The sequence below is a fragment of the Gigantopelta aegis genome, chromosome 6 (genome assembly GCF_016097555.1).
Source record: "Gigantopelta aegis isolate Gae_Host chromosome 6, Gae_host_genome, whole genome shotgun sequence".
Taxonomy (NCBI): Eukaryota; Metazoa; Mollusca; class Gastropoda; order Neomphalida; family Peltospiridae; genus Gigantopelta; species Gigantopelta aegis.
The window spans coordinates 31,997,496-32,019,049 of NC_054704.1; the positions used below are offsets into that span (position 1 = coordinate 31,997,496).

Consider the following 21,554-nt stretch of genomic DNA (forward strand, 5'->3'; position numbering starts at 1 on the left):
TACAGGTCGTAGCTACAACATGTATCTCTGCAAATTGAACACAACAAAATCGATCGTGACCTTCATAAACTAGACGATCAAAATAATTTACCATTAATAAAGCCTGGCCATGTATAATCCCTCAGATGGCAGGAATAATTGAATGTCATGGATGACTTAACATAGACAATTTATGAAAACAACTTGCTGTACAAGTACTTTACTTGAATAGAAATAGCGGAATGCCATCTAATAAAATATACCCTTCAGTTATCAAAGATTCAATTCACTATTAAAAATAATTAATTTAAAAACTAATATATATATATATATATATATATATATATATATATATATATATATATATATATATATATTAGTTTTTTTAAATCCCAGTTTGAAGTTGAATAGCAGGAAAAATATACAATGTTGAACATTGCTATTTTGCACAAAACCAATTTATTATGTTTCTATTGATTTAATTTTGCTATAGATTTATCTCTGGCTGGGACAACTGTTAGCTCTCAAAGGCAGAGTACTCGGGCTAGATTCACCTATATTTTTTCCGGTTCAACTGCATAAAAGTTGAGTCGGCTTTACCAAATACTGAGGGGCAAACACAGGGCTTATCCAGAGTCGGTTAATACACAGCGATATACGGGTATTATTAAATACACTTTGTTAAGAACACCATTGTCAGTATATTCAAAATGGATTTCTGGTCTCTTGTAGCTTTCACTCACACTAACGTGAGTGCATGCACATATATATAAATAACAATGGCATTTTCCCTTGACTATTCCAAAAGTCAATTAACTGATTGCCTTTGTCGGTATTAAGTTTAAGAAATTTGCATGAAATGTGAACAGATCAGATCTAAAGTTTTGACACCAAAACTTACATGATAACCTAACCGCCCAAAGATTATTGTATTGAACAATAAGTGCGCTTTTATGCTTTGTAATATGCAACGAAGTACATATACATCCTATAATGTGGTAAAAAAAATTCACATTTTTTTTTTCTTTCATTAATTATTGTATTAGTGGCCTACTACTGTAGCATACACACACACACACACACACACACACACACACACACACCATTTTACTGAGGCAGAAAATATTAATTTTTCGGTTATTGTCTGTTTGCGTCAAAAGGGAACCGATGAATTGACATGTAACTTCATAATGTTAAAACTTATATTAAACATATTATTTTATAAAGTATACGTGGCACAAAAAATAAAGGAACCCCAGATTTACTACTGGAAGTTAACTTTATTTGAGAGGCAAACAAAGAATCACTACGTAATGTTCTCAGTATCTTGTGTCCACCACGTGCAGCAACACATGCACGACATCTAGACGGCATGCTGGCTATCAAGCGACGGATTATCGCCCATGGAATGCGCCGCCATTCCTCCTGAAGTGCAACACTAAGATCAAGATTGACTGGTTGAGGCTGTCTAGCACGAACAGATCGGCCTAAAACATCCCACAAATGTTCAATAGGGGACATGTCAGGAGATTTGGCTGGCCAGGGAAGTGAAGCGATGCCTTGCTGTGTGGGGAAGTCGGTAGCAACACGTGCCCTGTGTGGACGTGCATTGTCATCTTGGAAGACAAAGTTCTGTCCAATCCTGTTTGCCATAGGAGCAACTACAAGGTGTAAGATCTCGTTAACGTATCGTTGCCCTGTCATGTTACCACGAATGACAATCAGATCAGTCCTCCTGTCGTAGGTGATGCCACCCCAGACCATGACACTACCACCTCCGTAAGAATCATGTTCCATGATGGTTGCTCTGACATAACGCTCACCACGCCGCCGCCAAACACGTTTACGTCCATCTGTGAACCTCAGACAAAACCTGGATTCGTCGGAAAACATGACATGACGCCAGTGACGCAAAGCTCGTGTCTGGTGGTGTTGAGCCCATCGGTAACGTTGACGTCGGTGATTCAAAGTCATGATCACGCCTTTGAATGGACGTCTTGCCTTCAGTCCAGCAGCACGAAGTCTGTTCCTCACAGTAGAGTTGGACAGTCGTATTCCCGTGGCAGTACGGAACTCCCTCTTAATCTCCGGTGCAGTGACGAACCTGTTCCTGAGAGCAACAATCCGTATCAGCCGATCTTGTCTGACGGTTGTCTTTTTGGGTCGTCCCCTTCCTGTCCTCATTGTAACGTTACCAGTCTGGCGGTGTAACGTTACAAGCCGGGAAATCACGCTTTTTGATTTTCGAAAGAATCGAGCCACCTGATTCTGGGACTGTCCCGCCTGCACCATCCCAATTGCTTGCCATTTTTGTTCCTCTGTCAGATATTGTCGTGGAGGCATTTTTACTGCAATGAGGAGTGCCGGTTATCGTGTCCAATTTATACCCTACAACGCACGTGCAATGCATGATTCTGCTGAACCATGAAGGGTAAGGAACGCTGCATCTGTGTGGGACAACACTTATGGCCAATGGACCTGGGTTCGGATTTGGCTGGGTCAAGTGTAACATGGTCCTTTCAGATGCAAAATATACAGATATAGGGGTTCCTTTATTTTTTGTGCCTAGTATATTAAACCCATACCATCTCAAATAACTTTCTTCTTTTTTTAAAGTTCAGAGTAAATAAAGCATTTGTTTTAAAATTATAATCAAACTGCCTAGGCTAAATCCTTTTTTCTGATACAGGTTTTAAAACAACTGATGGAACATCCAAGTTAATCTGAACAATAAAACCGCAGGGGTCTAATTCACTAAACTCTCGCAACTTTGTGATCTTGCAGTGCAATGACACCTTTGTGACTTAGGCCCAAGGGCTGTATCTCCGCACAATAGTCTCGAATGGGCATTTGACAAAATAGTGGATAATTCCATGAATCTCCATTTAGTGCCTCGTCTATAGGAGGAAAGCCACTCCCGAGGAAATCCTTTACTGTTTCATCCCTCTTGCATCGCCAAAAAGAGGACTGCCACTTCCATACTAGTTTACTAAAGTACACGCAGTTCTACATTTAGTCTCTTTATACTGCATTATCAATAACTTTAGAGACTATGCAAGTGATGCTGCATACTGTGGCTGTTCTAGCATTTTGTTTTCACCCATGTATTAAAAATGAGATTTAATCTGTATAATTTAATTGCAATTTGTAAAGAAACCTTTTTATAATGGATTTCTTTTCTGTTTTAATGTTACTCGAGTTGGTATGGGTTTTAAATTAATGTGCTTTTATAAGAATTTTAACTGTAGTTACATGCCAATTCATCAGTTTCCTTTTGACACAAAGAGACTATCTATGGTGAGCACATGGTTATTATTAAACAAAGATTTTGGCTTTGCAGGTAAATTTCAATATGATAATTGAAGGGATACCAGTAGTTGAATTTGAGAAGGACCAGTAAGATGTTTCTTCAACCGGCCCTGCTGGTAACCATGGTTTTCATGTTAATTTTCAACCCTGGATATATATACATATACGTACATACATGTACATGTACACTGTACAACATTATTGGGGAGTAAAATAAAATTTTGGTCACTACAAACAATAGGACCAGAAACATATTGCACAGTATATAAAAAACACTGGTATTTTGAACCAGAAAATGTATTTAATATATGATTTTAATTGTTGAAAAGGCTCTATTAGTATATTACAATGGGAGCAGACTCAGGATTGTCCTTTTAAACTCATATTACTAACATCAAACCTAAGTTTTCTTGAATGTTGATTTGATAATTGCCTAATTAATTTTAGGTAAAAAATCCATATTTTTATACAAACAGAAATGTAGTCAAGAACAAATAATCTTTAAAGAATTAATTTCTGTCTGCATAAATATCAGTTTTTCCCACTGCTTAAAAATGCTACACGATTGATTATATGTGGACTCCATAGAATGAAATGGAAGAAACATCACATGAAAAACATGTTTCTGATCTTTTTCAAAATGGTCTAGCTGTGTAAACTAATTCACAAGATGAAAAACACATTACTTGTATTCATTTTATTGTTTCATATACATGTACAGTTGAAGTATATAATCATAAATGCTTTTTAAAGTAATATAGAAATACCCAATTATTACCCCTCCCCCTCCCCTCCTGTATTATAAATATATAATATATAAAAATGTTTTAAAAGAATGAAAAAAAAGAATACCATATAAGGTAAGGATACACCTAATGAAATGCAGCCCCTAAAGTTTATAATATATCATTGTATAACTATGTATGTGTGTGTAGGCAATGATATCATATTCATAATGTCCAGATGATACAACTTAACAAAGGTTAGTTACACAGTATCGTTGCTGATGGAAGAAGCATAACATTGTATAATGCACAATAGGTAAATTTTTCAATTTAACTTATTCAACTAAAGTATGTTTTGTTTAACAACACTTATTCAACTACAACATACTACTGAAGGCAACTTATCAATATAATTTAGAACAGCAGGCCATTTCTTTCATTTTTATAGTACAGACCAGCAGGCCATTTCATTCACTTTTATAGTACATACCAGCAGGCCATTTCTTTCACTTTTATAGTACAGACCAGCAGGTCATTTCTTTCACTTTTATAGTACAGACCAGCAGGTCATTTCTTTCACTTTTATAGTACACACCAGCAGGTCATTTCTTTCATTTTTATAGTACATACCAGCAGGCCATTTCATTCACTTTTATAGTACAGACCAGCAGGCCATTTCTTTCACTTTTACAGTACAGACCAGCAGGCCATTTCTTTCATTTTTATAGTACATACCAGCAGGCCATTTCATTCACTTTTATAGTACATACCAGCAGGCCATTTCTTTCACTTTTTATTGTACAGACCAACAGGCCATTTCTTTCACTTTTTATAGTACAGACCAACAGGCCATTTATTTTACATTTATCAAAATAGCATAGACCAGAAGGCCATTTCTTTCGTATCAATATAGTAGAGACTAGAAAGCCATCTGTGTTTTCACTTTTATAAATATATTTATTTCATTTTTATCAATATACCTGTTTTATAGACCAGCAGGCCATTTCTTTCACTTTTATTAATATAGTATAGACCAGTAGGCCTTTTTTTCACTTATATCAATATAGTACAGACCAGCAGGCCATTTCTTTCACTTTTATAAATATAGTACAGACCAGCAGGCCATTTCTTTCACTTTTATAAATATTGTATACACTGGAAGGCCATTTCATTCACTTTTATAAATATAGTACAGACCAGCAAGCCATTTATTTCACTTTTATCAACATAGTAGAGTCCGAAAAACTAATTTTTATATCTCCTAAGTTCAACGGCCATAACTCTGTTAAAAATGTCAAACTTGATCTGTAACAGTACATAATAAAGCTATACACAAAATTTGAGCATTCTAAAAAAAGACATCTGGAAAACTAAATGTGGGACAGATGGACAGACAGACGAACAGACAGACAGAAGGACGGAGATGAAACCTAAAGTCCCCTCCAGTTGGACCGGTAGGGGACTAATAGTACAGACCAGCAGGCCATTTCTTTCACTTTTATCAAATTCAATCCATCTTACGTAGCTTGGTGCATTGCCTCCATGTGACACCATAGTGCTCATGGTGCATTTGATTGTCAAAAAAACACATTTAACATTTGTAGAACCTAAAACACTGGTTTGCAATGGGGAAAAAAACCCTCAAAGATGCTTCAGACCTCAATGTAAATCGTAACAATACACTAAATATTGATAAGTAGTATATTTGTACAGGGTATCCCCATATTTCTAAGTTGTATGTATGGTACACACCCTCCGTACCCAACTATTACATGACCAACATATGGCTTTACTTAGAATGTGAACTTTTATGTTAGGCTTATAACATTTGACTATTTCTCTTACTAGCAAAGTTATGAGATTATTCAATCATTGGAAGTCCATTCTCTACTGGTACTTCATGTACAGTATCGGTATATATTATAGGAACAACTAGAAAATGTAAACTTTAAAAAATAACTTCAATGATCTGCATGTATTTTTCTTTACACAATTTACACACGACTGAACAGTTTGCTTGTCCTAATATATACATGGAATATGAAACAACAACATACAGAATGAATTTAAAATGTCAAATGTTGTACCAGATATCATATGTAGAAGACATGTATCGGTGTATAACACACATGATTTACAGATCATACAATCAACAAGTAAATACAGAGTACTATTAATTATATTTTGGCATGATGTACCATTTATTCTATAAAGTCATACTCAACAAAATAAACTTAAAAAGGTAGTAAAGAAATAATCATCAATGAACACCATACTTTAAAACCTGTGAAAAATTCTGAACTTCAAAACAATTAATAATCTATTGAAGACATTTAGAGATGAAAACGATAACAGTCATGGTTGTGACATAGTATCATATCTAGGTAGTCAGTCATTCATTGATATGAAATACTTTTAAACTAAAACAACTGTTTGTAGTCTGTGCAACAAATCAGTGACATACAATATAATTACTTAACACTGATAATAAATCTTCAAATAAACACATATTTTCAAAACTACTATATTCTAGAACCGTCATAGGCTACGACATGCCATAGCCCCCCCCCCCAACAGTTTTACAATATCATAGTGTTAAGATACTTATGAAAATATTGGCCCAAATTACTAATATGAAAAATATTTATAGGCTATTACTACTTTCAGTTTAAGACATTAACAGGTGACTAACTGATTTGTCATTTGTGCAAATAGGAAACTGCATAATCAGTATGTAAAAAGAACAATTGGTAACAAAAACATGTCTAATATGAAGTGTAAAAATACTGACTACAAAATGAATAATCTACAATTACCTCGGAATTATGGTTACCTCTTCTCAACTATTAACTCAAAGACCCAGTAATAAAATGTAACATGAAAACATGTTGAACACCACAAGAACAATTAAAACCAAACCCACAAAAAATAAAATTAGAAATAGTATTGAATTCACATATGATGCTGTTCACTCAGTATCTAATGTGAAAAAAATAAAAATAATGATCATTTGTTCTAGCTGTAGAAATAGCCACATGATATATGAAAATGCACTTTATTTTATAACCATACAACCATTATAGCCATCAGATGACTTTAAACTACTTATGAACTGACCCCATGAATTTGTTCCATTTCCAAAAATATCTTAAAATGTGACACTGTGGCAATTTGTTCCATGTGTTCAATTTAAAGCACCTGTATGTGGTTTACAAATGACACATAATATTATGCAGCCACTGAAAAATTATATAATACCATTTTGTTGGAATGTGACATGCAAATAATTCTTCTGAACTGAAAGCTCACTCTTCATAACACTCAATAATTACACTTTATAACTTTTCAATGGCCACAAGTTGGTAAATGAAGTTGTTACTATAATTCCTCCTTCTTATGGAAGCTTCCTTCTTCTACAGCTTTTTGAACCTTTTTCATAGTTTCTAAAACTGAAAATACATGAAATAAATTGGAGATGTTACTCTAGAATATATAACATAAACAGAATATGACATTGCTGTATCAGCATTAAATTAGAATAAATTAACAGAGTTGGTGTGAAAAAAACCATGGTTAAACGTTTTCAAGGTAACAAAATCAATATTGAAAATGAAAATTCCTTCAATGCAAAAGGCATTATTTGACCACTTGATAAATTTATAATTTAGTTACTTACTGTCATCTGTTTGTGGGTAATAATATTTATAACTCGGATTTCCTTTTTCATTGTAAAATTCTTTTCTAACTTTTCCTGTTGGATCTACAACAAACAAAACAAGGCTATAGCACAATACATAATGAATGAATGAATGAATGAATGCAAACACCAGCACAAAAATACACATCGGCTATTGGGTGTAACAAAAGTTAAGTATATAAAAATATTATTTATATAATTATGTAAAACCACAGTGTAAGGAGCTGTGGGGAAAGTAAAATACAATACATAAATCAAGGTAAAGTACCAGTATATTTAAAAAAAAAATATAAAATTTTAAGTGTTTTAAAAACTTTAAAAATAATTATGGGTGGAATTTAAAAGATTCCAAAACATTTTTGCTGCCAATATATCATTTCTTGTCGTTTTCAGATGATCACACTCCAGAACATAAAGAACGAATAAAATAAAAATGTCCCAAGGCTATATTTTTGAAAGGTACTTCCTAGTACCAAGTAGTAGCTTAAGGTCCACTTCACTGTAAACTTCCTTGTTAAAAAATATTTGTTAATATATAGATACATATAAACAATACAGGAAAAAAGTACATCACAGGAAAAAAACAAAACTGGAAGATCTATTCTAAATGCTCGCATACTAAAATATACCCAGTACTGGGACTTTAAACCAAACGGTCACACAAGGGGGTAGATAAAAGTGGCCGCTTAAGACAGGTGGCCACTGAGTACAGGTTGCCACATATATAGTCTTTAAAACATTTGTTGTTGTTTCTTGTTTTACCGTCTGTACTGCTAAACATCGGATGTGTGCTTCACAGTTGATTATAAATCAACTTTTGACATTCCGAAATAATGCAAATGGAATGTATTAAATTAACCATTCTCAACAAGTTTGTTTTCTTTTCCATTTAAGTATTTAATTCCTACTTCATGTAGTGTTTTGTCATAGTAAGTGAATCTACAAATGTCAAGCGTAGCCTACCCAGAGTCAATTAAATGCATTCCAGAGTCATATTTTCTTAACTGATACACAGTAGAGATGTCGGGACTGAATGGGTACTAGTATTCCTGAAGGTGTGAAGATTGGTTATTTGCTGCACCGCATCGCTGTTGTTAAAATATCCCTTTAATATAATAGTAAAACTTTACTATGGCCGCTTAATACAGGTATTTTAGCGCTTTGGGATCCGATTTAGGTGGCTGCTGGCCACGGTAGACAAGTAACCGATTATTACAGGTGCATTTACATTATAAATTGTTTGGGAGGGGAAAAAAGTGGCCGCTTAAGGCAGGTGGCCGCTAGGACAGGTTTGACATACACACATACATACATACATACAAGGAAGCTTCGATAGCTCAGAGCGTATCGTGGTTAGTCTTGCAATTTGCGGGCGAATCGGTGCCACAGGTTCGAGTCCCAGCAACGGCATGGGACAATTTGGGAGGCCAGAAAGGATTTAATTATCCCCTGCACCAGTGCGTTAATATCTATGTATGTAACAGTCAACCTCGACATACATACAATATATAGATATTCATACATCAATACATACATACATACATACATACATACAAACACATTCAAACATAATAATTCAAATAACTATGTGTCATTTACAGTATTGTGTTGTTAATTAGAATAAGTAAAACTAGCTTCACTGTGATTCAGGAATAGTGTCATCATAACATAAAAATGTCCCTAGGCTATATTTTTTTCAAAGGTACTTCCTAGTTCAATGTAGTAGCTTACGGTCCACTTCACTGTAAACTTCCTTGTTAAAAGATATTTGTTAATATATGGTTACACATAATCAATACAGGAAACAATTTTACATCACAGTTAAAAAAAAAAAAACCTGGAAGATCTATTCTAAATGCCTGCAAACTAAAATCTACTCAGTAATTGACTTTAAACCACAATAATGATCTAAATAGAGGAATACTCACAAGTGTTTTTTAATATGAAAAATATCAACCAAGTCTTTGTTAATTGATATTTGTCAAGGATCTGCCATGACTCATGGCCCATGAGAAATAACAATCAACTTGATGAGGTTGGTATTTTACAATTAAAAAAACGAGTAGCAAATTTTATTTATCCTATAACACTTTTAAAATTAAATTTTAATTCGATATTTAGTATACTATAGTACTAAAGGCAATAATATGACATCATCATGATTAGTACAAATATAGTTTGACGTCCCACACTTTAACTAAATCTTATCAAAATGTTACGCTCAAGTATATAGGTCTTGTTAGCCTGTAAACAAACGACCCATTGAACAGCAAAACATTATTAACCAGGTTAATAACAGTAAATATCAAATGGGTTTATGACATGGATGTTATGGGTTAGTTACAGGACAAAACATCCTGTATACTGAATGACTCTTTTGTATTTACCTATAAAGAGTATCCGTGGTATATAACCTCCATCTGGTTTATACTGGTCATCTGCAGGCTCTTCATCATCCTATGAAAAGTACTACTATTATCGTCTTGATATATGTTCCAGGTATATAAAACAATTTTTTTAAATGTCTACCATTAATTCATGAGAATAAGATGAAAATACAATTTGTACTTTAGTTTATAATTCATGTTTAAAACTAAAAGCTTTAAATCAGAGTAATTTTGATCTGCATATAACTGTAAATCGATTGTAAAAAAGATATCAGACAATCCTTGCATAAAGTTGATTTTAATGGTGCAGTATCGAAGTTATAACTAATTCTGGTATCATGAGACCAGGATATAGCTCAGTAAAAAAAAGAAGAAGTTAATTGTTTTCTTTAACAACACCACTAGAGCACATTGATTTATTAATCATGGGCTACTAGATGTCAAATATATGGTCATCTGGCACAGTCATAGAAAGGAAACCCACTACATTTTTTCATTAGTGGCAAGGGATCTTTTACATGCACCATCCCACAGACAGGATATACCAGTCGCAGTGCACTGGTTGGAATGAGAAATAGCCCAATAGGCCCACCAACTGGGATCAATCCTAGACCAACCACGTATCAGGTGTGTGCTTTACCACTAGGCTTACGTCCTGCCCCTAGCTCAGTAGTTATAGCCTGTAGTATGAAAGGTCATCAGATCAATCCTCCAAAGGGAAACCACTGTTTTACTTTTTTTTCCAACCAATGCTCCACCAATCAGAGTAAAATTATATACCCTAAATTCTTGAATATTAATGTATACAATCTTTTAATTTATCAAAAGATCATAGAACTGCTGTTACCAAATTGTCATTGTCATAGTACTTGAAATGTAGTGTCCCATTTCAATAAATGTCAACCCCATAACTGCCTAGTAGGGGTACTCATGATCTGCTTTGTTTCTTATTCTGTATGCTTAAATTATTTTCTGGCCGAAAGTCTGCAAATGGCATATCAGTAGTCATAACATTTGTCTGTGATTTGAACATGACAGTAAATTGTAATGAAAAGTGCAAATTTAATTATGCACAGCCTCACCTCTAAATTAACCATAATGAAGTTGCTTCCTATCTCTCCAATCTCTTTTGTTTCAGCAAATAGTGGTTTTAATGCTATAAAATAAACCAACAAAATATTACACTCCATTCCAACCTTCATGAATATATTTTATGTTCATACTTCATTTTGCCTCAGTGTGATGAAAACAGATAAAGAAGATTGTCAAACAAATTTTGTTTGCAAATATACACCTAACTGCATGCTTGCAATGCACAAATTTCACAAACAACTGTTGATATATATATATGCAGAGCCAATCTGCAATGAAAATAATGTGTGCACATAATGTCACAACTAGAGTGAATTTTATACACACATATTTTCCCCCCAATTTAAGATACATAGACAAAAACTTCCCAAAAGTTCCTAGTATGTATGTGCATGTGAAAGCAAGCGTATGAATTTAGAAAACTCGCCAGTCTAAGAAAACATGTGAGTATGAGTAAGCAAGCCAGTCAGCCAGCTAATGAGAAGAACTCTTCTGGTTATAAGCCAGCATAAACACAATCCGAAGGAAGGAATGTTATATTTAACAATGCACTCAAAACATTTTAATTATGTTTATATGTAACAAAATATGGTTAACGACCATACAGATAATGGGAGAGGAAACCTGCTGCTACCACACAATGGGCTACTCTTTCCAATTAGCAGCAACAAATTATTTTGTTATTTCAGCATCCCACAGACAGGATAGTATATAAGACAACCTTTGTTACACAAACTGTGGAGCTCTGGCTAGATTGAAAAATAGCCCAATAGGCCCATACATTGGGATCGATTCTACACCAGACGTCCCATATGGCAAGCGCTTTACCTCTGGGCTACATTCTACTCCTATACACACATCATGTTATGTCTTGTACAAGGGATTAGATATCGGTGCAGTGGCTGTGATTTTCTTGTCCGTTCCCAACACAAATTACTGTACAAACATGTCTGTAATGGAAGATACAAAGACATTCAGTATAATGTTACCTCGGCATGCTCCACACCATGTTTTGTGAATCACAACCATCAATGGTTTATTCCTGAAAAGTACAGACATTTTTAAAATTCAATCACTCTGAAAGAAAATAAGACAAACAGAATGAAAGAGAAAAATGTTTTATTAAATGGTGCACAAATTATATGGTTAGGGACCACAAAGATAATTTAGAGAAGAAACCCACTGCCAATGTGGTTAACTACGGTCCAGGCCAAAAAAGAAAGGTTTTCTTTGTTTTCCTTATTAAGATGAGCAAGTAAACTGACAAAGGCACACAAAAGTGTAAGCCACTCCTTGAAATATTGTTATGGAATACTATTATGGTGTTTTACTAACAAAATACACACAAACGTGTTTCACCAAGATATTTTCTTGTACATGTACTCTTAATGTTTAAGCCAGTTTTATGATTAAATTGGAAATGATATTAAGGAAGGGAAATAACTCACTCTTCCTTTGCCTTCTTTAATCCATCCTCCAATGTCTGCCAGTCTAAATTATCTCCCCATCCTGGAAAAAAAATCAACCATTTATAAATCCATTGGTTTTGTAATTAAATATTAAAAATGCAGGGTGCCTAATACAGTAAAACACCACCTAATGACCACCCAATGCTAAGACCACCTGGCTATAAAGACCCCACAAATGTGACGAACAATAATGTTGTAAAATATTGCCTTGTTGTCCATGCTATGGTGTTAAAGTTAATTGCAGGTATATGTGTTGCTCAAACTGGTAATTAAATATACTCTTTAAAGAAAGTAGGGGAACCTGAAATATTAATATCAACTATTAGACCACAGACATCCCAGTAAAGAACGTTCAGGTCTGTTTATCAACACACCGAAACACATTCCATAGTTTGCACATGCTTCACGCAGTTGCCCCGTACACGTGCATGGGGTGTCATTCTCGATTTTGATAATTTCCAGGAAGGTTGATTAATCACTGTGGAACATTATTTCTGTCAACCGTTTTCTTTCTGCTGATCATACAGTTGTTATTGTTTAATTTCTAGTCATTTTTATTGTTTGAATTTGCGATTTACTGATAAAAAAAATGTTAACTTTCAAATTTCACTTCCGACCCCAGTCGTCCTTCAAGATCTTTGGTGGTCATAAAACCTACTGTAATACTGAACTACCGGTTGTAATGTTTGCCCAATTAATTCACTATTATCATATAACCATTCCCCACAGTTAATATACCTTACAATTTTGGCAATTGTAAATTCTTATTAGAGTTCTCCTACTTTTTTTGTAAGTGTATCTAGGGAATGCAAATAGCCATTAGCAAAATCTAGCCTTTTTGAGCAAAATTGCTAGGAACGAAATTGCAGACAAAATAACGAATGCCATCACATTTTCTCACCCTAACTGTATATACTAATCCATTTCAAGCGTATGGAGACCAAGAAATACTTACTTTGTGCCTATCTTCACTTTGAATTACATGAAAGACCCCCCCCCCCCCCCCACCCACCCAAAAAAGAAAAAAAAGAAAACTGAAGAAATGAAAGGTAAATAACAGTTTAAAACTTAGTACTTATGTTTTAGTTCCTTCTAAAGAAATTATTTTACTTTTATTTTAAAGTGTTATTTTGTTGTTAAATGGAACTCTAAAGGAACAAGCAAAACAGCAGTAAAATTTTAAATACTGGTAAATGAGCAATATATATATATTTTTAATCCACTGATCCTGTGACCCATCACACTTCAGGGGAGTGCTCTAATAATACTATAATACTATATTCCAAACCCAAAAATTATATATCGGAATTATAAAAGAAATATTTTACAAAGTAAACATTACATGTGCCAATCTGCTTTAAAATGTATGTATTGCATTGTATATTACTAAACAGAACTTTAGTAATTTGGTAAGACTAAGTAATATGATACAACAATTTGTAAGCAACATCCAGGTAAATACAACATATAAGTGTTAGAATACTGTAAATCCTGAAATTAATGCAATCATATTATTAATGCAAAAAATGTGATTGTGTTATTCACATTAATAATATTACACATTTATTTCTATGTTTTGTATGTGTCCCACATTATTAAAACAATAATTTTCTTAATTTTAATATACAGTTCAATCCACTTTATTGCATATCGCATTATTCGGCTGCACAGAACCGTTTAGCATTAAATCAATACAAATTATGTTGCGTATTTCAATAGCTTTATAAAGACAAATATTGGTTAATTGCATATGAAAACAAACAAAATCTAGAAAATCTCATCATAAAATGTTCCACAAACCTTTAATATTTTACCAGAAACAATTGTAATTGCACAGAGAACAAAGCAGAATGTTTTATGTTGGTTAAAAACTAATATTAAAAGAAGAAAAAAGTAAAAGCAGTTACTAAAACAGGTGATGTACATTGTTGACAAACTACAATAATTTTCTTAAGTTTAATATACTGTATTTATAAAACAGAACTGGAAAATAAGTCATTGTAAGTGAGACAGACTAATTATCAAATAGTCCAGCAAGTTATGTGTCACTCTATTAAAATTCTAATACATTTATAAAACAACTGGAGCACAATTCATCGTAGATGAGACAGACTAACTGTTCAACAGTCCTGCAAAATGCCAGCCACGTGCAACAATTGCAGGGTCTTTGGCAAGCTAATATTGTGGTCAGTCTTTTATTTGTTGGCATACAGTTTTAATGGTAATGCAATACAGTTGTAATGGTGCATGTAGTGTGCTAATGTTTAACTAGATTTAGGTAACTATACACATTACGTAAATGACTGCTGTAAAACTATGTTTTGAGTTGATCTCACCAAAACAATAGGGACTAACCACGTTAAGTGATGTGTAAACAGACATGTTAGTCAGTTGATCTCATTGAAGATGCCTGCAACTTGGAATTAACCAAAAAGTACATAGACATGTGGTGTTATAGTCCATCCCACAGAGAACGTTTGTTTTTCATACTACCGTATACGCAAATATGTTCGCGAATAAAATATACCGCGAAAATCGGGAACATGTTGATAGCACCGCAAATTTAATTACGTGCAAATTTATTTCCAATTTGGTATATTATTATTTACCATATAATATAGTCTTATCTCTACACGCCCAACCATATCAGAATCAAGTAGTCAGAGGTCCGCAAGGTCACGTGATTCTGTAAACCTGCAAGGTCATGTGGATTTGATCGAAATGACACACATTTGTGTGCAAGTCTGTTGTTACGTAATCTGTTTTGTTTGTTTTCTTTGTAACCTTAAATGGAAGTTTGTGGGTACCACCAATAATGCAAAGTTATTTCTTATGATACTTGCGGTTTTCAATGTTCTGTATCGCATGTGTGTGTTCCATCAATAACTGTTCTTATCAGATATACATACAACATTGACATCTTGCTGACAGCATGGTGAACATGTCCAAGTGTGTGCGTGAAATCGTCATTGAAAAGAGTTTGACAATTGAATTATGGGTAATTTTGATTTTATTATCTGGGGACACAGTCGAAAATGAAAGCCCGTTCGCGTGAATTATTTTAGCCGCGAAAATATTTGCGTATACGGTATAAAATTTACTACTAGTTATTTATTTCTGAGCCAATTGTTTTCTAAATTGCACACAAAAATAGTAATTTTTTATTTATTTCCTAAACACTTTTAATTTTATTCTTATGTCAAACCAAACTGAAAATATTTACAAAAAACATTTTTGTAGGAGGATGGGACAGACTATATGGTAAGTTAATTTTTCAAAGGGAGGAAACTTTCATTAATTTCATTTCACATTTTAGTCTGACCACCGTCACTTACATTAATTTAGGAACGCGTTAATTTCAGGATCTACAGTATTCAAGGTTTTTCTTTTCTTTTATCTTTATTGTGGAACATCAGGCACTTGGAATAAGTAATTACTTCACCAATCATTTTCCACACACAAGACAGTTTCAAGTTTTATTTCCCAACAACAAAGGTTAATAAAAATGACAGCCCAATTTCGAAAAACTTTCCTGTCTGCTTTCTTTCCTGTAATTCAAAGTGAAGATAGGCATGAAATATTTCTTGGTCTCCACAAGCTCGAAATGGATTGGTATATATGATCAGGGTTGGAACATTTTGACTGCAATTTCATTCTGAGCAATATTGCTTGCAACAGTTAGATTTTGCTAATGGCCATTTGCTGTCCCTAGGTAAACCTCAAGGTTCATCTTGATGAACTAGTAAATCAACAAAATAGTCTTATATTTATTTAGTTGGAAAGACAAATGTATTACTTTCGAACTAGGAAGTCATAGAGGCCACAACATTTTTCTCAAATTAATATTGTTGAAAAAAAAAATCTACATATATCTTAAAATTGGCTAAATCAAAATTAAGGTCAATGACAGTCACTTTTTGCACTCTTGTTTTGGCAACCAGCCTCGGTGGCGTCGTGGTTAGGCCATTGGTCTACAGGCTGGTAGGTACTGGATTTGGATCCCAGTCGAGGCAAGGGATTTTTAATCCAGATACCGACTCCAAACCCTGAGTAAGTGCTCCGCAAGGCTCAGTGGGTAGGTGTAAACCACTTGCACCAACCAGTGCTCCATAACTGGTTCAACAAAGGCCATGGTTTGTGCTATCCTGCCTGTGGGAAGTGCAAATAAAAGATCCCTTGCTGCTAATCGGAAAGAGTAGCCCATGTAGTGGAATGAATGAATGAATGTTTAACGACACCCCAGCACGAAAAATACATCGGCTATTGGGTGTCAAACTATGGTAATGCAAATAAATAAAGTGATGATCAACATCAATATAAAAATTCAAGGTTTAAACAAAAACAGTGTAAAGAACTGTGCAAAAATACAAATACAAATATCACAGAATTTTACGGACACCGAATTTTACTCTAAACTTCAATTTGTGCTGTATTGGCCATTCTCAAAGAGCATGTTACACCCCTGCACCACGGTGAGGTTACAGCACGCGCAGGGGCCCATGTAGTGGCGACAGCGGGTTTCCTCTCAAAATCTGTGTGGTCCTTAACCATATGTGTGACGCCATATAACTGTAAATAAAATGTGTTGAGTGCGTCGTTAAATAAAACATTTCTTTCTTTCTTGTTTTGGCTTCGTACACAATAAATATAGTATATCTTACTGTAATTTCACTTAAAATCCATAATTCGTAAAAGGTACAATTTTTTAATCACAAGATTTTAAACAAACACATTCTAGTGCATTAGTGATGTTTAAAAAAATATATTTCAATAGCAATTTTGCACTGGAATTTTTCCAGCAGTCTTAAAATGGAAACATCATATACCCATTTGATTATTGTAAGGAGATGCAAAGTGACGTCATTGGAATAGTGAGTCATTCAAATTCAAAATTAGCTATGTTATTACAATGCTTCACCACATTAAAATTAAAACTGGTCTTGTAACCTTGACCCCTGTCAAATTTCTATAACAAGCAGACAACACTGTTTACAGGTCAGTGTTCGTTTATTTTTCATAATTCTGAAGAAAATATTAATTTCAAGTTTTAAAAGATGAAAGAAAAAAGTACCTTTTGTCAAATATATCATATCAAAAAACTACCGTTTGATATGTTTTATTTATTGTGTACGAAGCAAAAACAAGGGTCCGAAAAGTGACTGTCATCGACTTCTTAGTTCCATGTAGCCCGAGTACTCTGACTGTAAGAGAGCTAGACGGACATTTGGACATAAATACGTTCTCATTACAGTCAGAGACCAACCTATGTATTTTTTTGGCAATTCCTGACAACCAAAAAGTTGGCAAAGATTCCTGCTCTAATACCACACCAATCCTATGTTTGACGTCAAATACCTTTACCAGGGCTCACCCTGGATCAAAAATACCTGTAGCCAAAATATTAGCCAAATGGAATTTTTATTAGCCATATTGAAAATGCTTTAGCCAAAATTCTTTTACCTAGTACTGTATAGAGTATTTATATATGAATATGAAAATGCATCTTTTTCAGCTAATTGGGTACAAACTGAAATAAATCTGAATAACAAAACCGTATTACCTGATCAAAATCAAAGACAGCAATGGGGGTAGGGGCAGTTAATATATTACTTTGATTTTTCAGCTGGGGGGGGGGGGGGGGGCGTCACCCTGTACACCTGCCCCCACTTCTAAGGCCTATGACATTAAATTAACAATCATACAGAAATATGTGGGTGGGAGAATCTTTATAGAGGGTGTTGTTTTTTCTTTCTTCCTTTTTTTCCCCAAATAAAAAACTTTTTATTTTTTTTTTTAATATAGAGCTCATTATTTCTTGAAATAGCTATCTTTATGTTAGGTTGAATTGCTTTTTTTTTTTTTTTTAAAGTGACCCATCAATTCCCCACTCCTAACAATTTCATAATTTGCGCCATGTTGTTGCTGATGATTTCAGCGTCGTGTTAAATGCTTGTGATTTCTGCTTGTAAAATACCTAGGCTAAGAATGCTGACGTATATATTCCATTTATTAAAAAAAATAATAATAACCCCTTCCCCCCCCCCCCCCCCCAAAAAGTTACGGTCTTTTTAAAATCCAGCTAACTTATTAAATTTCACCTCACAGTCTTACAAATCTATATCTAACAAATATGATTATTGTAAACTTATTTTATTCAGTGTATGTTTAACTGCAATTTGTATAAATACTGCATGTTCATTTCCCGCGACCTGCATGCGTGCTCTCTACCATGGGTACGAAATTAACAAAGCCAAAGAAATAACCAAAACTGCAGTTAGGTATTCATTGCTGCGAACAACTATTGTTTTTCTACAAATTTACATCCAAGATTTACTCCTTTGTAATCGTATTGTTTAATGTCCGCAACAATGTCTCTTGACACGTGGGTGTCAGCTGACTGAAGCCTGACGTATTTGTGCCGAGAGCTTTCCTCAGTTGAGCCAACGAACGTTCTTCCTAACGTTCGCGAACTATTTGATTGGTGTCTGTCGTGTCCATTTGGTTTAACGTGAAACGCACAAACCAGTCTAGCGAACGTTTTCTTTTTGCTCGGTTTGGCTGAACTCAGACCTTTGGATAGCCTTCATGTCTTTCGGCCCTGAACTGGCATGTGTATTCAAATTGACACGCGTTGTCGGTCTGTTTTTATTACTTTGGTTCAAAGACTTTTCAAAGTTAAAATAACACGTTACAGACTTTGATTTTATACTTGTTGAATGCATGCCGTTAAAATTAATAACCGTGATTATTAAAATAATCAAACTTCATTAGGCCCACGCTGTATTCTGGATGACATCGTTTCTTGTTACTGGTCGCGAGATCGCTATTAGGCCTATGTTAATTGAATATTTAGTATTATTATTATGTTTGAGTGTCAGATAGACTATGTAACAGTTTGTTGACATCAGAAGACAGAAAATGGCTTAGCCAAAATTTTAGCCACTTGCAAATTTTATTAGTCATTTTTTGTAAAAATTAGCCAATGGCTAATTTGGCTACTGACAGCGCGAGCCCTGCTTTACATCGATAATTTTTTGAGTTAACTGATAAAAAAAATCCACATATTAATCACTAATACACAAACTACAGAAAGAAATCTGACAGCACCCACATTCAGCTACGCTTCGGCAAACTCTGGACAGCAGAATTCTAAGTTTGCCGACCTATATCGTTACGTTGCGTTACATGATCGTCCAATCAGCCATTCCATCTACTAGGCGGAATAGCCCAGTGGGCTATCACGTGATCTACGTCTCGAGCTTTATAATTATGGCGACGGAGTGTCACGAAGCGTAGCTGAATGTGGGTGCTGTCGGATTTCTTTCTGTAGTATGTGTATTAGTGATTAATATGTGGATTTTTTTTTAATCAGTTAACTCAAAAATGATCGATGTAAAGGTATTTGACGTCAAACATAGGATTGTTGTGGTATTAGAGCGGAAATCTTTGCCAACTTTTTGGTTGTCAGGAATTGCCAAAAAAATACATAGGTTGGTCTCTGACTGTAATGAGAGTGTATTTATGTCCAAATGTCTGTCTAGCTCTACTTGGGCTAAGTTCCATGGACCATTGTGAACCCTGTTTTTCCAAACTTTTTTATTAATGAAAATGTTCCCAAACTGTGAACAAAAACCTCAACGACTAGCAGATGACAACAAATCAGATTTTGATTGCGCGAACCGTGCATGAGAAATCAAACCGAACGGAGTTTGAAGCATAACGTAGTTTGGGACATTGACGATATCGGACGATTTTCACTCTAGAGTCTAGCATTTTAAGCTTATCAATGATATTTAGAAAGTGACACTACAAAATCGATAATGAATTAAAGTATGTTTACAAGTACCATTATTTCATACCTCTTGCTAAAGTATTTGCTTGCGTTGTCGTAAAACAAACAAATATTGTGACAGAGAACCACGCAAGCACACCTGTGTCAACCATTTTACCAACGTCATCAATAATAGTCTCGACTGCTGGAAAAGAAATCCGGGTTGGTTCGTCCTTAAACCATTTCGAACCCTGTGTTGTTTCGCTCTTAGTCACGTTCGCCCATGGTTGGTTCGTCCTAAAACGTATTCGTACCGTGTCGTTTCGCTCCAAAGGTGAGTCGATTCGCCCCAATTATATATTTATTAGTGTAATGTTTTTGTTCGTTTATGGAACACAAGTACAGTTGACTGTGATGAACTCTTACCCGGTTTGAACTGTAAAACTAATCAAATAGTTATCCACTATAGTCCATCTAGTTTCATTGTTGTATACAAATACGAACTTCGCAGTTAGATTTATAACTTAACCACCAAGCTAAGAGCCGCAACTCTAAACGCGTTTTATCATTTTGACAAAAACACGACCCCGAATAGCTACATTTAGGTTCCGGCTTTACGAACAATAACAGCCCCTACCTTTTTACAACACCTCTAGTTTCGCACAAAAGTTTAGTACCTTTTTTTTTACAGGTACCCCATACCAGTTTACAGGTACACCATATATGTTTCAAGCTTGTGGTGTTGTCTATCAAAAACCTCAAACTTGGATCAATATTGGATCAATGCAAATTAACACTTTTTACAAATTATTAACATAAGCACCAGACAGGGAGGACTTAGTGTTATTTAAAAAATATATATAAGAATACAAAAACGAAGAAAGAAGTGTATATAAATTGTAAGTTTTATTACAAATACGATACAAACAATACACTTAAATCAACAAGTAAATATAACAATATATGGGTAAAGTAAAATACTACATTTTATCAACAGAGTTCATTAAAACATGGATCAGTTCTCCTTCTCGAAGCCATCATCGAGAAGAATATCTGCTGGGAACTGGGAAACTCTATTAACGTGCCCCTATCCACAAGGGTTCAGGCACGCCCGCCCCGGATTCA

The 21,554-nt window shown here is 34.5% G+C and overlaps 1 protein-coding gene across 2 annotated transcripts; it reads right to left on the reverse strand.

The window, feature by feature from the left end:
- Positions 1-3,970: 3,970 nt before the first annotated feature.
- LOC121374316 (thioredoxin domain-containing protein 12-like) lies at positions 3,971-20,849 on the reverse strand. Of its 2 annotated transcripts, XM_041501376.1 has the most exons (7): positions 20,518-20,832; positions 12,638-12,698; positions 12,179-12,231; positions 11,180-11,253; positions 10,098-10,167; positions 7,690-7,773; positions 3,971-7,462 (listed from the first exon to the last, which is right to left on the reverse strand). In XM_041501376.1, exons 1-7 carry the CDS (start codon positions 20,600-20,602, stop codon positions 7,392-7,394), a joined length of 498 nt encoding a protein of 165 aa, XP_041357310.1. In that variant the 5' UTR covers positions 20,603-20,832; the 3' UTR covers positions 3,971-7,391. The 2 variants fall into 2 exon arrangements, with proteins under 2 accessions (XP_041357310.1, XP_041357311.1); XM_041501377.1 differs by lacking the exon at positions 10,098-10,167 and having other exon boundaries at positions 7,410-7,462; positions 20,518-20,849.
- Positions 20,850-21,554: the final 705 nt, after the last annotated feature.

Excerpts from the sequence above, each read along its gene's own strand:
- LOC121374316 (XM_041501376.1), bottom strand. The coding sequence starts at position 20,602 with ATGGTTGACACAGGTGTGCTTGCGTGGTTCTCTGTCACAATATTTGTT. Across the intron at positions 12,699-20,517 it reads AGCAAATACTTTAGCAAGAG|GATGGGGAGATAATTTAGAC; the intron begins GTATGAAATAAT and ends TTTTTTTTCCAG. Across the intron at positions 7,774-10,097 it reads ACCACGGATACTCTTTATAG|ATCCAACAGGAAAAGTTAGA; the intron begins GTAAATACAAAA and ends TGTTTGTTGTAG.